Source organism: Pelodiscus sinensis, chromosome 1 (genome assembly GCF_049634645.1).
Source record: "Pelodiscus sinensis isolate JC-2024 chromosome 1, ASM4963464v1, whole genome shotgun sequence".
Lineage (NCBI taxonomy): Eukaryota > Metazoa > Chordata > Testudines > Trionychidae > Pelodiscus > Pelodiscus sinensis.
In genome coordinates, this window is record NC_134711.1 from 195,083,161 (window position 1) to 195,095,736 (window position 12,576).

General features: G+C 46.4%; 1 protein-coding gene across 4 annotated transcripts in view; it reads right to left on the bottom strand.

Annotated features, from left to right (window-relative positions):
- USP9X (ubiquitin specific peptidase 9 X-linked) overlaps nucleotides 1-12,576 on the bottom strand; it is a 282,963-nt gene that overhangs the window by 193,133 nt on the left and 77,254 nt on the right. For all 4 annotated transcript variants that reach the window (XM_075913065.1, XM_014578958.3, XM_025190080.2 and 1 more), the window contains one exon: nucleotides 8,018-8,122. In XM_075913065.1, the coding sequence (XP_075769180.1) occupies nucleotides 8,018-8,122 (105 nt within the window). The remainder of the gene's footprint in view (nucleotides 1-8,017; nucleotides 8,123-12,576) is intronic.

A 12,576-nucleotide genomic window follows, 5' to 3' on the forward strand; every position in this document is an offset into this window, starting at 1 on the left:
ACTGCCCCATGAACTTTATATTTTGTGTAGGAGCAATGGTCAACTTCTGTTCGTTTATTATAAGGCCGAGAGAACTGAATGTGTTTCTGGTCAACGAGATTCTCCGCATGGTCTCCTGATGCGTTGGCGCCTTTATGAGACAATCGTCCAAATAGGGGAAAATGAGAATGTGCTGGCGACGGAGATATGCCGCGCTGACTGCTAGAGTCTTTGAGAAAACTCTGGGAGCTGATGACCCTGAGTTGGAAATGGTCATTGTTTATCACGAAGCATGAGAAGCGTCTGTGCACTGGATGAATCGTAATGTGAAAATATGCGTCCTGCAAGTCGGGGACCGCAAACCAGTTGTTGTGATTCAGAGATGGGATTATTGTGGCCAAAGTCACCATCTTGAAATGTCTTCTCTGCAGATAACTGTTGAGCTGACGCAAATCGAGAATCCATCTCCATCCTCCTGTCCTCTTTTGCATCAGGAAGTAGCGAGAATAAAAACCTTTCCCTTTGAACTCTTTCGGAACTCTCTCTATGGCTCCAATGGCCAGTAGGCATAGAGCCTCCTGTCGCAAAAGAGTGTCGTGAGAGGGGTCCCTGAAAAGGGACGGGGTTGGTGGATGGGTAGGGGGGTATAGAAGCAAAGGGGATTGTGAAACCTGATATTATTTCCAATACCCATTTGTCGGTGGTTACTTCGGCCCAAAGATTGTAATAAGGCCGAAGGCGATGATGGAAGATGGGTATGGTATCGGCAGTAATGGCAACGACGACTGGTGAGTTTGCGCCCTCAATAGGCGAGTCAAACCTGTTGTTTTGTGTGTGGTACGTTGGTCGCCCTAGATGGTTGCGGACGTCTACGCTGCTGTCTTTGTTTGGATCGAGTCTGACCAAAAGGACAAGGTTGTCGTCTTTGGAACTGAAAATCATATCACCTCTGATAAGGGAAGTAACTTCGACAAAAGAACGGTGGTACGTACATGCCAAGCGTACACAGGGTCGTACGCGAGTCTTTCCCAGTGTGTAACACTTCATCAGTTTTTTCCGCAAATAACTTCCATTTGTTGAAAGGGAGGTCTTCGAATTTCGCCTGCAAATCCCTAGGGGCCCGAGCAGCAGCCAACCATGATGCTCTGCGCATGGGTATCGTGGTGGCTATTGATCTTGCGGCAGTATCCGAAACATCCATGGCTATCTGTAGACTAGCTCTAGAGCAAGCGTACCCCTCCTGTACCACGGCGCGGAGTATGGCCTTGTACTCTTTGAAGGCATTCTGGGCAAGTCCTGCCAACTTGGCGATGTTATCGAACCCATGGTTGGACAGAAGTGCCACATAATTGGCAATGCGAAGAAGGAGGGTGGACGAAGAATAAACTTTTCGACCAAAGATGTCTAGTTTTTTGGCCTCTTTCTCCGTTGCTGCATTTTTAACCTGCGGATTCTTGGCACGATTAAGGGCTGCATCCACTACCAGGGAGTCTGGCTGGGGGTGGGTAAAGAGCAACTCCAAACCCTTGAAAGGGACAAAAGGAGAACGAGATCTTGTGTAATGATGAGAAGAAGAATCTCTCCCTCCATGGCGATAGGAGCAGTCAGGAGACGGCCTCCTGGATGAATGGGCAGTGCTCTATCTCCTGCAGTAAGACCTCGAAGGTGAATGAGATCTACTAGTATGTATTCCATAATGTGGTAGGGGGTCCCTGTATATGTAAGTATAGTGAGGCCTCGAGTGCCGGTGCAGAGAACACGGGCTATGGTGATAACGAGGCTCCCGCGGAGAATGGTACAGTGGAGGGGATGGAGACGGTGCCAGGGAAAACATTGGTGAGGGAGAAGGGGACACACTTCTTGGAACCGATTAACTTTGAGCATTTGTAGGAACAGCTGAAGGCGTGGTGCGGGGCTCATTGACAGAGGAATGTTTCGAGGCTTGATCCTCATCGTCCAAGACCAGTATTGGGGAGTGCTGTACCAATGAAGCTGGGAGGCTAAGTCTCCTACCAGTGCCTTATGCGGAACCGAACTGTGGTGATCCGTCGGTGCCGTGCTTGGTTTCTTAAGAATTTGCAGTGCCGCCTCCGGTACCGCAGTGTGACTGCCACTCGGCACCGTAGGCGTTCGGTGCCCCGGTGCCGCCTGCGCTGTCAGTGCCGCCGATTGAAGCGGTGCCGGCCACGGTGCCGTATCATGCTTCCGTGCCCCTGCACCGTCGGTGCCGAGGTCCTCAGATCCGGCACCTGCGTAGGCGGCCACCTATGAGTCGGAGGAGCCGTTTTCTTCTCTGCAGCATTAATAGCGCTCAAAGGCGCCAGCACTGAAGAGGAGCGCACCAAAGACTTATGCCTCTCCGATTTTTCTTTCGCGGGCTGACAACCCGTTCCGGAGGTACCCGGTTGGTCACCCTCACTGAGTTTAGACAGAGGGACTGCGGTCAGGGATCGCGCCGGGGAGGCTTTCTTCCCTTTCTTCTCAGTCGATCCCCTCGGTGGTGACGACCTCCACTTGCGCTCCATAGAGGGGTCCCCTTGAGCCGCTTCAGAAAGCTGCAGAGCCTTATCAAAGAGGATGAGCTTGAGCCTCATGTCTCTGTCCCTACGTGACCTGGCCGTTAGTTTGGAACAGTGGGCACACTTGCTCGGTATAAGGGACTCCCCCAAGCAGCGTATACATTCGTCATGGCCATCGGACGCTGGCATGGGGTCTTTACACAGGGAACATTTCTTAAACCCGGTGAACCAGGCATTTTGAGTCTACCAGATTAAAATAGTAGTAAGAAACCAGTAACAACAAAAGTAACACTGACTAAATACGTCTAACTTTAACTTTTTTGTTTGTTTGTTTTTGTTTTAACTAACAAATAACTAACAATAACCTAAGGAAAACTAATGACAATTTTTAACTTTTCAATTGAAAGGAGCTGCCTCTGAGGAGAGACACGGAGCTCCGTCAGCAACCTAGGACGGTTGAAAGGAACTGGCGGAGGGGCTGGACCGCGCGACAGGAGAAACAGCGTGCGGCGCCTGCTATGCACGCGCAGACCGGCCGACTACAGCTACGAAAAGCCTCTGATCAGCGGCACTGGGACGAGTCCGACACCTAGAGTAGAGCACCCACGGGGACCACTCGAAGAAGAACTACAACTTGCCTTAGCTTCACCAGGAGATTCCCTAGAGCAGTGGTCACCAACCAGTACATCGGGATCTACTGGTAGATATTAGAGCCTCTGACAGGTGATCCTGACTGGCTTGGTCAAGAGGCTGTCAAGTGCAGACACTTGAGCTGCCTCTCCCCCCACTGCTGTGCACCTCCTGCCTTTTACCTTGGAGCTGCCTCTCCCCACCCCTGGGAGCCTCCTGCTTGCTGTGCAGGGCAGGGGAAGAAGAAGAAGGGCACTGAGGTCAAGTTGCCCCCTCTCCCACCCTGTATTCTATCTCCACAGAAATAGAGCGAGGGGCACAACACGACTTGGGAGGGAGTTTGTTCGCTGCCTTTCGAAGTGGTGCAGAGCCAGGGCAGCCCCACTGCACCACCACCCAAGAGTCACCTGATGTAAGCAGTGTCCAGTCGGAGTCCATAACCTGAAACCCTACTCCAGTCATGAACCACCTCCTGCACTCCAAGCCCCTAACCTAGCCTTAAGCACCCCACCATCCAAACACCCTCCCAGAGCCTGCACCTAAAAACCTCCCCAGAACCCCAACTGCCTGCCCCAAGCTCAGCTCAGAGCCCTTCTCATACTCCAAATCCCTTAATCCAAGACCACAGCATGCACCCCAACCCACTGCCCGGTGAAAGTGAAGGAGTATGGGGGAGGGAGAGAGGATGGAAAAAGCAGGGGGCGGAGTCTCAGAGAAGGGCCACAAAGGAGGCGGGGCAAGGGTATTTGGGTTTGAGGCAGATCTCAGAATGCACTTCAATTCAAAAAGTGATCTCATGCTTTAAAAGGTTGGAGACCACTGCCCTAGAGTAAGCTAACATGAGTAAAGAACACCCCGCCCATGAAGATAAGACCCTAGACTATAAAGAGAGAATTACCAATAGCTATACTTGTAGATGCATTTTACTTTTTCAGTGAAACAATAATGCATAAGGAATAAAACAATTTACTGAGCGTGAATCCCCAGAGAAGATGCATTAGATGAAAAACCAAGGAAAACCAGGTAACATGGTTGTTCATAAAGCCAGCAGGATATGTCTATACTTAAAATGCTACAGCAGCAGGGCTGTACCAATATAGAGCTTGTGTAGATAGTTCCTACACTCAATGAGAAAGGTTCTCTAGTCAGCATGAGCAGGGCTCACCGAACCGTGGCGAGCCCCGCTCGCCAGCCGCGCTGTCTGGTAATCCGCGCATGCGCAGATTGTTCTGCACATACGCAGATGGCCCGAACCCGGCTCTTCCAGGTTGCAATCTAATCGCCATGGGCGAGTAGACTGCATTATTTGTCAAGCCCTGAGCATGAGGGATATAAATGGTTAACCATTTGGGACTGGAGCAGCTGCCAGCCTGGGGCAAGGGACTGCTCCATCCTCGCAGGACCCACTGCAGGCACAGGCTGCTCCAGCTGGCTGGTTGGAGCAGCCCCTGTCCATGGCGAGCCCAGCCCGCCACCCCTTCCACAGTGGCTCCCCAAGAATGGGCCTGGCAGAGACCTACGGTCCTGCTCCCCAGAAGGCTTTATTGCAGGCTCTGCAGTATAAAGCTTACATATTAGCTTTATAATGCACAGCCCCAGGGTGTGTAACTGCTACGATTTTCAGAAGTTACGTGGTTACATTTTTAAACTACTTTTTACATCCCTAGTTGGCATAGATAATCTATTTACCACCTGTCAGGGAGGTAGGTTAACAAAACAATTCTTCTGTTGACCTTAACCCTACATGGGGATTTAGGCCTGGTCTACACTGGGAGTTTAGGTCAAATTTACCCACATTAGGTTGATTTTCTAAACAATGAGTCTACACCATCAGGCCTGTTCTGTCAACTTTAAGGGCTATTAAAGTCAATCATGGTATTCCTCTTTCACATGAGGAGTTATTGTAAATTTGAGCTTCTATGGTAAACTTTATCGTAATGCAGACAGAGCATTCTGAAAGTTGACATTCAAGGTGTCCCATAGTGTCTCGCTTTGACCACTTCTACCCAGGACTTTTAACTCTTGCTCTCCAAGTAAACAGGAAAACCCCCAGGAAAATTTGAATTATATTTCCTATGTGGCCAGTGTGGCAAGCAGACCTCAGAGCAGGCATCACACAGCACCAGCACACCAGACTATGAATGACCAGGGTCACAAATGAGCACCAGCATGGAGCATACAGGAGATTCTGGACCTCATTACTGTGTGGAGAGAGGAGTATGTTTTCGCAGAACTATGAACCAGCAGGGTAAGGGAATAGCGCACACAGTTTTTGCTGGGTACTGGAATCAAGCTTTTTTAATTAGGGAAGTAATTCTTTCCACATATTGCTTCAGAAATCAAGCTTAATTCTTTCAGTTCCTCTATGCCCTTTACAGTATCCTACTACTCTAATTCAAGACAAGATTGAACAGCTTGTTAACATGTCTGGAGATGGAAAGAAAATCCTCCCTGCACATCTCCATAAAGCTCTCATACAGGAACACTTTCATCCTTCTCAAGATTTCTGAGGAGGCCAGCCTTATTCCATCCTCCATGGTAGGATACTTTTCCATACCAAGCATCATTGCAGTACAAAGCATTACAGCATAAAGTCCAAGTTTCTGGCTACATTCAGTCAGCATCTGCTCCTTATCACTGTGTGATTCAGAGAAGACATATTTCATGCATGGCAACCTGGATGAAGCAGGGGAAGCTATTAACTAATGCCTTTGCAGTAAACCTCCATTTGCTTATCCCCAATGAGCTCCTGCCATGCCATCAAGTGAGCCCCTGCTCTGTCTTGCCACTATGCTTGGACCCCCTCCCTCTTGAAGGCTCAAGCCCTACCCTGTTCCTTACCATGCCTGCCACCAAACCAAGTCTAGCTGCTCCCCTATGATCTCTGTCATGTGCCTGCGACATAGTGAGCACTTAAAAGCAGAACTGTGGCCTTGCATGTAACACAGCCCTGTCATCTCTAGACAGACTTGCCTTTTATATTAAGAAAGAAAGTTTTACACTCAACAAAATATCTCCTGTAAAATCTGCCCTTTACCTTTCGATACAGCAAGTGCAGCAGTGAACATGCTACACACTCTCCTGGCTCTTCCAGCTGTCTGGCTAGAACAAATCCAAAGGCAAAACTCAGTAGGGATGATATGTTCAAGGAGCAAATGCAATCATTCCACTTGGACAGGAAGCAATTGAGTGACTGGAGGAATACGCTGCTATAGGAGTGGAGCATGAGGATTGGAAAGCATGCAGGGAACTTGAAGTGAAGAACCAGAACAGTCTTGACTATCATTGAGGATGTGATGACCCGCAATGATGCCCCATAGCGCTGGGCTGATGTGGCGCTTCTCCTGCCACAGAGATGTTACATTTAATTACATTATGGTCACTGGGGTACTTCTTGATGGTGCTGCAGGCTCTGGTGGATCACAAAGGCTGTTTCACCAACATTAACATGGGATGGTCAGGAAAAGTTAATCACACGAGCATCTGTAGGAACTCCTTTCTCTTCAGAAAGCTGCAAGCTGGAACTTACTTCTGCTTCAGGGTGCGTGACGCAATTCACAAACTTCCATGAAAGTGGCCTTATATGCATACAGAAGTTTTTCAGTCACTGCTGAGCATCCCATAGCTGTATCACTATGCACTCTATGCTTATCTCACAGCATGAGAACCAGCATTCCACTGTCTCAAGAGGACTGAATGCCAGTGGCATTTGCCAGTCACAACTCAAATGCTTCACAGAAAAATACGGCCACCCGAGATTCCTCCTCATTCCAGCAGACCCTGGCTACACACTGGATATACTCCAACATAAGGTGCACCAGGGCTGATATGACTACCATAATACTATACTGCTGAACAGGTTCCACGCTGGGTTCCATGCTTACCATGTTAAGGCACCTGCATGGATAACCAGGAGAAGAGGGATTGTGAAAAGATTTTTTTCTGTTGCTTTTAATCAGGGTGGGAGGGAGCAGATGAATGCTTTATGGGATGCAGAACCTCCTGCAGTACAGCTCTGGTCCCAGCATGCACTGGGAACACAACACAGAATGCAAAGGAATGGCAGGAACTGTGGGATAGCTATCCACAGTGCATTGCTCTCAAAAATCGACAGTAGCCAAGCTACTAAGGATGTGCTACTTTGAACTATATCAAATTCTTATGCACAGTGGTAGCCTGCAACTTTGACTTTACAAAACTGGGTTCTAAAGAAAACCTTAGTAAATTCAACCTTTTCTTGTAGTGCAGACAAAGCCTTGGCTTAGTTTAACAATACTACCGGGGACGTGCATTTGTCACATACCTAACACACAGTTAAACTAGCCTGAATGTAATATATCCTATGCCACAGTCTAAATAATAATAATAATAATAATAATAAATAAATAAATAAATAAATGGATATACCTATCTCATAGAACTGAGAGAGATCTTGAGAGATCATCAAGTCTAGTCCCTTGCCCTCACAGCAGGACCAAGTACTATCCCTGATAGATTTGCCCCAGATCCCTAAATGGCCCCCCTCAAGGATTGAACTCACAACCCTGGGTTTAGCAGGCCAATGCTCAAACTACTGAGCTATCCACCGCCCCCCTGCCATTTGTTTCATGTCAGGAAAAAATATTTTGAAAATATCCCATACTGTGTGCACTAAAGAATAAAGCAGTATAAAAAGTTAGAATTCCTAATACCTAGATGCAACAGGAAGTACTGTCTGCACAGACTACACAGCATTTATCTAAAGAGTATGATAGACCATTTAAAAAGAGTCCTACTATTGTAACTTGAATACATACAAATGCTCTTAGACTACTGCATTCAGTACATGAAAGGCGAATTAACAATATTCAGGATTTACACAAATACACAGATAAAAAATGCAGTGTTACCTTAAAGCAATCAAACAGATGATCAAGCTGTTCAGGAGAGAAATCCCAAGCCAATTTTGCAAGGAGATCATGAACATTCTTAACAATGGCTTCATGTTTTCCTGCCTGTCAAAGAAACAAAATTAACATTTTTAACTATCTATACTAAGATAAACATAGTTAGTTATCATGTTTCATATTTGTCAGATGATTACCTGAAGTGCAGGAAGGATTACTACCCCACCATCAGAGCATCCCAATTTACCTACATATCTTCCATCACTGCTTCTCAAACTATGAACTGGGACTCTCAAAAGTGGGTCAACCAGGGCTGGTGTTAGACTTGGTGAGTCCCAGGGTCAAAGCCCAAGCCTAAGCCTCACCACCACAGCTGAAGCTGAGAGAATTCAGTCTTGAACAGCAGAGCTCAGGCTTTAGCTTTAGACCTCCACAGTAGGGCTCAGGTTACAGATCCCCTACTTGGGGCCAAAGCCATTGAGCTTCGGCTTTCCCCTCTCCCCACCAAATCCCAGGCTGAAGCCCTCAGGCTTCAACTTTGTCCCGCAACTGCCACCTCCCACACCCTTCTGGCATGCAGAGGCTCAGGCTTCAGACCCCCCTCCTGGGGATGCATAATAATTCTTCTTGTCAGAAGAGGGTCACAATGCAATGCAGTTTGAGAACTTCTGCATTATACTGAGGATTTCCGATTATCTGATTTTATTTTAAGTTAAAAAAACTTCAGGTGAAATTCTTAAAGTAGTGAAAGAACAGAGTTTAAAAGTCATCTATAGGTGAACATTTTCAGGTTTTTCACAATGTAATATAGAAGAGAATGCTTTCTGCAAACAACTAAATTTAAAATATTTCTAACTCAAACAAGTGTACAATACTTTAGTGTATGTTTCATTGTGTACGTTTGTTCGGTGTCTAAATGGATTTTGAATACAATACTCCTATATGGTATCTTGAACTCTTCCTGAGGCAATGGGGGGGGGGGGGGGGAAAGATAGTTAATGGTTACTTGAAGATCTTGCTTAAAAATTGGCTGACAGTGCTGACACTGTTACCCTGGCCCTAAACAAAGACATTAACTTAACATCTGCATTTCCACATCAAAAGCTATGAATGGGACACATCCAGTCTGCTTAATTAACCTCATTAACATTGGTCTTTCAATTGACAGATACTACTTCTGCTGATAGAAGTACCTCTAGGTCTAAACAAAGACATTAATTATCTTACCCATTACAAAGATAGCTTCCCCAATTATCACCTCTAATATCATTAGCTCACAGACATTTACCTCCCCACCTCATCCCCTTTCGGTTCTGAAATTTGATTTGTCCTTTTCATGTGTGTTCATTTTTTTGATTGTATCCTTTGGTGTATATGGTTGTGCCAATTTTCTTCCACTATTTGATCTGAGGAAGTGGGTCTGGCCCACAAAAGATCACCATCTAATAAACCATCTTGTTAGTCTTTCAAGTGCTACATAGTTCTGTTTTTTGTTTCAACTACTTCTGGTGTGAGAGAGAGAGAGAAATCTTCGTTTCTGTTATTCCCAAGCTCATGATCTTATATACAGTGGTTAGTCTCTAAGGCACCACAAGACCACTTGTTGGAGGAAAAAACAAACAAACTACACACTATAAACTTGACCCTACTCAATCAGCAGTACAACATCAGAAAATAACCATGGGCAGATGTCAGTCACAGAGACACGTTTTAAAGATTGCCATGGAAGGGGACAAAGAAATAGGTTTAAACTTTAACCTGTAATGTTGACAAGTTGATTCAAGAGGAAATGTAGAAAACTACTTTTCTGGTTTAATGCTAAAATCCTTATTTAGGTTCCATGCCTACCAAGAATTGAAGATTCCAGACTAGATGAACCAATAGTGTGATCTGCTCCAACATTTTTCTAAGTAGACACATTTCAAATAATGAATATGTAATTTTGCAAAACTAGCCATTACTGTAAATTGTAAAGCTGTGGCGTTCACAATGCTAAATACTTCAGAGGTCCAGTCAAAGGAAGTTATTGACCCGGAGTAGTAACAACTGTTCTTCGAGATATATGTCCCCATGGGTGCTCCACTGTTGGTGACAGATTATCCTGGAGCTGCAGATCAGAGATTTCAAGCAATTGTCAGTTGGGCCGTGCACATGTGAAAGGGTGTCTCGTGTTTGCGCTTTGGCGCCCATAGCCCCAACCTTCCCTCAGTTCCTCATCTATGTCCGAGTAACTAGGACTGCCAGCAGAAGGGAGGAGGGAGGATTGTGGAGCACCCACGGGGGCACATCTCAAAGAACATTAATTGCTGCACAGGGTGAGTAATTTCCTTTCCTTCTTCAAGTGAAGTCCCTGTGGATGCTCCACTGTTGGTGACCTCAAAGCAGTGCTCAGCATGGATGGCAAGATTCCAAGTCACTGCTTGGTGATCAAGGATAGGACTGCTGGAGCCACCACTGTATCTGCTGATAGCTGAGGCATGATGGCATAGTGCCTGGCAAAAGCGCTGTCAAATGACATGGGGATGCCCAGTAGACATCTTTGAGGGCAACATTGTTCAAAAAAGCTGTGGAAGTTGCAAGAGCATGGGAGGAATGTGCTCTTGGCGGAACAGTCAGAGATTTATTCCAGATAGAATAGCACTCAAGTATGCAAGATATCTATTTAGAAATGCACTGGGCTAAAATTGGAGTACCTTTGGAACACGCTGCAATGGCCATGAAGAGGTGTTGCAATCTATGGAAGACCCGTATCCTATGTAAAAAAGCCAGCCGAAGTACTGCCCAAAGTACGTAGCATGGCATCACGGGGAAACACGAGGCCTCCGGAAGACTGTAGGCAGTATGATAGGATCCTGGATGTGGAATAAGGTGAATAATTTTGGCAAAAAGATAGGATGTGGTCACAGAGTAACTTTATCTTTTGCAAATATGGTATAATGTGGATCCATAATCTGTCTGACACTCCTGGACAAGGTGGTAATGACCAAAACCAATATCTTCATCAGGAGGAAGGGAAGTGGACAAGACGCCATGGATTCGAAAGAGAGGCCCATATGGTGAAACAGCTGTCTGGTCGCCTCTGCGCATTATTAGCCCCTTATAAGGAAATCGTCCAGGTATGGGAATATCACAACCCCCTGACATCAAAGATGATCCTAGCAGTAGCTATGGCCTTTTGAGAACACCCTTGGGGGTGGAGGATAGATCAAAGGGGAGGAACTCTGTACTGAAGGTGATCCTCAGCTACGATGAAGCCACGGTATTATCTGTGAGACGGATGTATCACATGTGAAAATATGCATCCTGTAGGTTGAGGGCTGCAAACCAGTCCCCTCTGTCCAGTGCCAGCATGACTGTTGCTAGTGTAACCATCTAGAATTGCTGTTTGCAGAGGAATTTGTTCAATTTGCAGAGATCTAGGATTGGTCGCCAATCCCCTGTGTGTTTTGGGGTGAGAAAGTATTGGGAATAACATCCCCTTCCCCAGTAAAAATCAGGAACCCATTCTACTGCTCCCAAATGCAAGAGTCAACTGATTTCCTGTCTTGAAGGTTCGCGTGGGACAGTTCCCTTAAGAGGGGAAGGATGAGGGATGGGAGGTCAGGTGGGATAACATATCCTATATGGATTCTCTCCAACACCCAGTGGTCCAATGTTATGGAGTCCAAATGGTGGAAAAAGGGACGTAATCAGTGGGCAAAGAGATGGTATTGATCCGCAGACACTGGATTTATGAGAAGGTTGGGCAGACCATTGACCAAAACCTCAAATTTGTTGTTTTGGGGTCTGAGAACCAGAAGAATGTGATGGAGTGGGGGCTTCCTTTGCGCTCATTGCCTGGGTGGGTTATAGTCGTAAGTGTTGTGGGTGGTTGTAATGCGGTCTCTATCCTATTATAGGAGACAGTGTTTTTGGCGATAGGGCAGAGTGTACATGCTGAGTGTGGTAGAGGAGTCCTTGCTGCTATGCAGAATCTCATCAGTTTTAGCTGCGAATAGCTTTTGTTTGCCGAAAGGGAGGTCCTCCACCTTGGACTGCAGCTCTCTTGGTACTCCCGATGCCTGTAGCCATGAATCCCTGCTCATTATGATTGCTGCTGCTGTAGAGCTCTGGCAGTGGTATCAGCCAGATCACGTGATGACTGTAAAGCTGTATGGGCGATAATATGCCCTTTGTGGATAACAGATCTCCATATGGGTCTCGGAGTCTGGCAGATGTTCCATTAATTCAGCCAGCTTATAAGGGCTGACAAAATCGTGGTTTTCAAAGGGGAGAGTAATTCACTACTGAAAGTTCAAGTGTAGCAAAGGAATACCACCTCCTTCCAAATAGGTCTAATTTTTTATGCTCCTCATTGGGCATGGCTCTGAAATGTGGGAGCTTAACCCAGTGGTGAGTTGCTTCCATGATGAGCGAATGTGACAGTAGAAAAGAAAAAAGATGAAGTTTAAGCTCTTGGCAGTAACAAAATACCTCCTGTCCACACTCCTGCAAGTTGGCTGGTCAGAAGCAGGAGTTGACCAGATCTCATCCAATGCCTACCTTATCACCTCATCGATGGG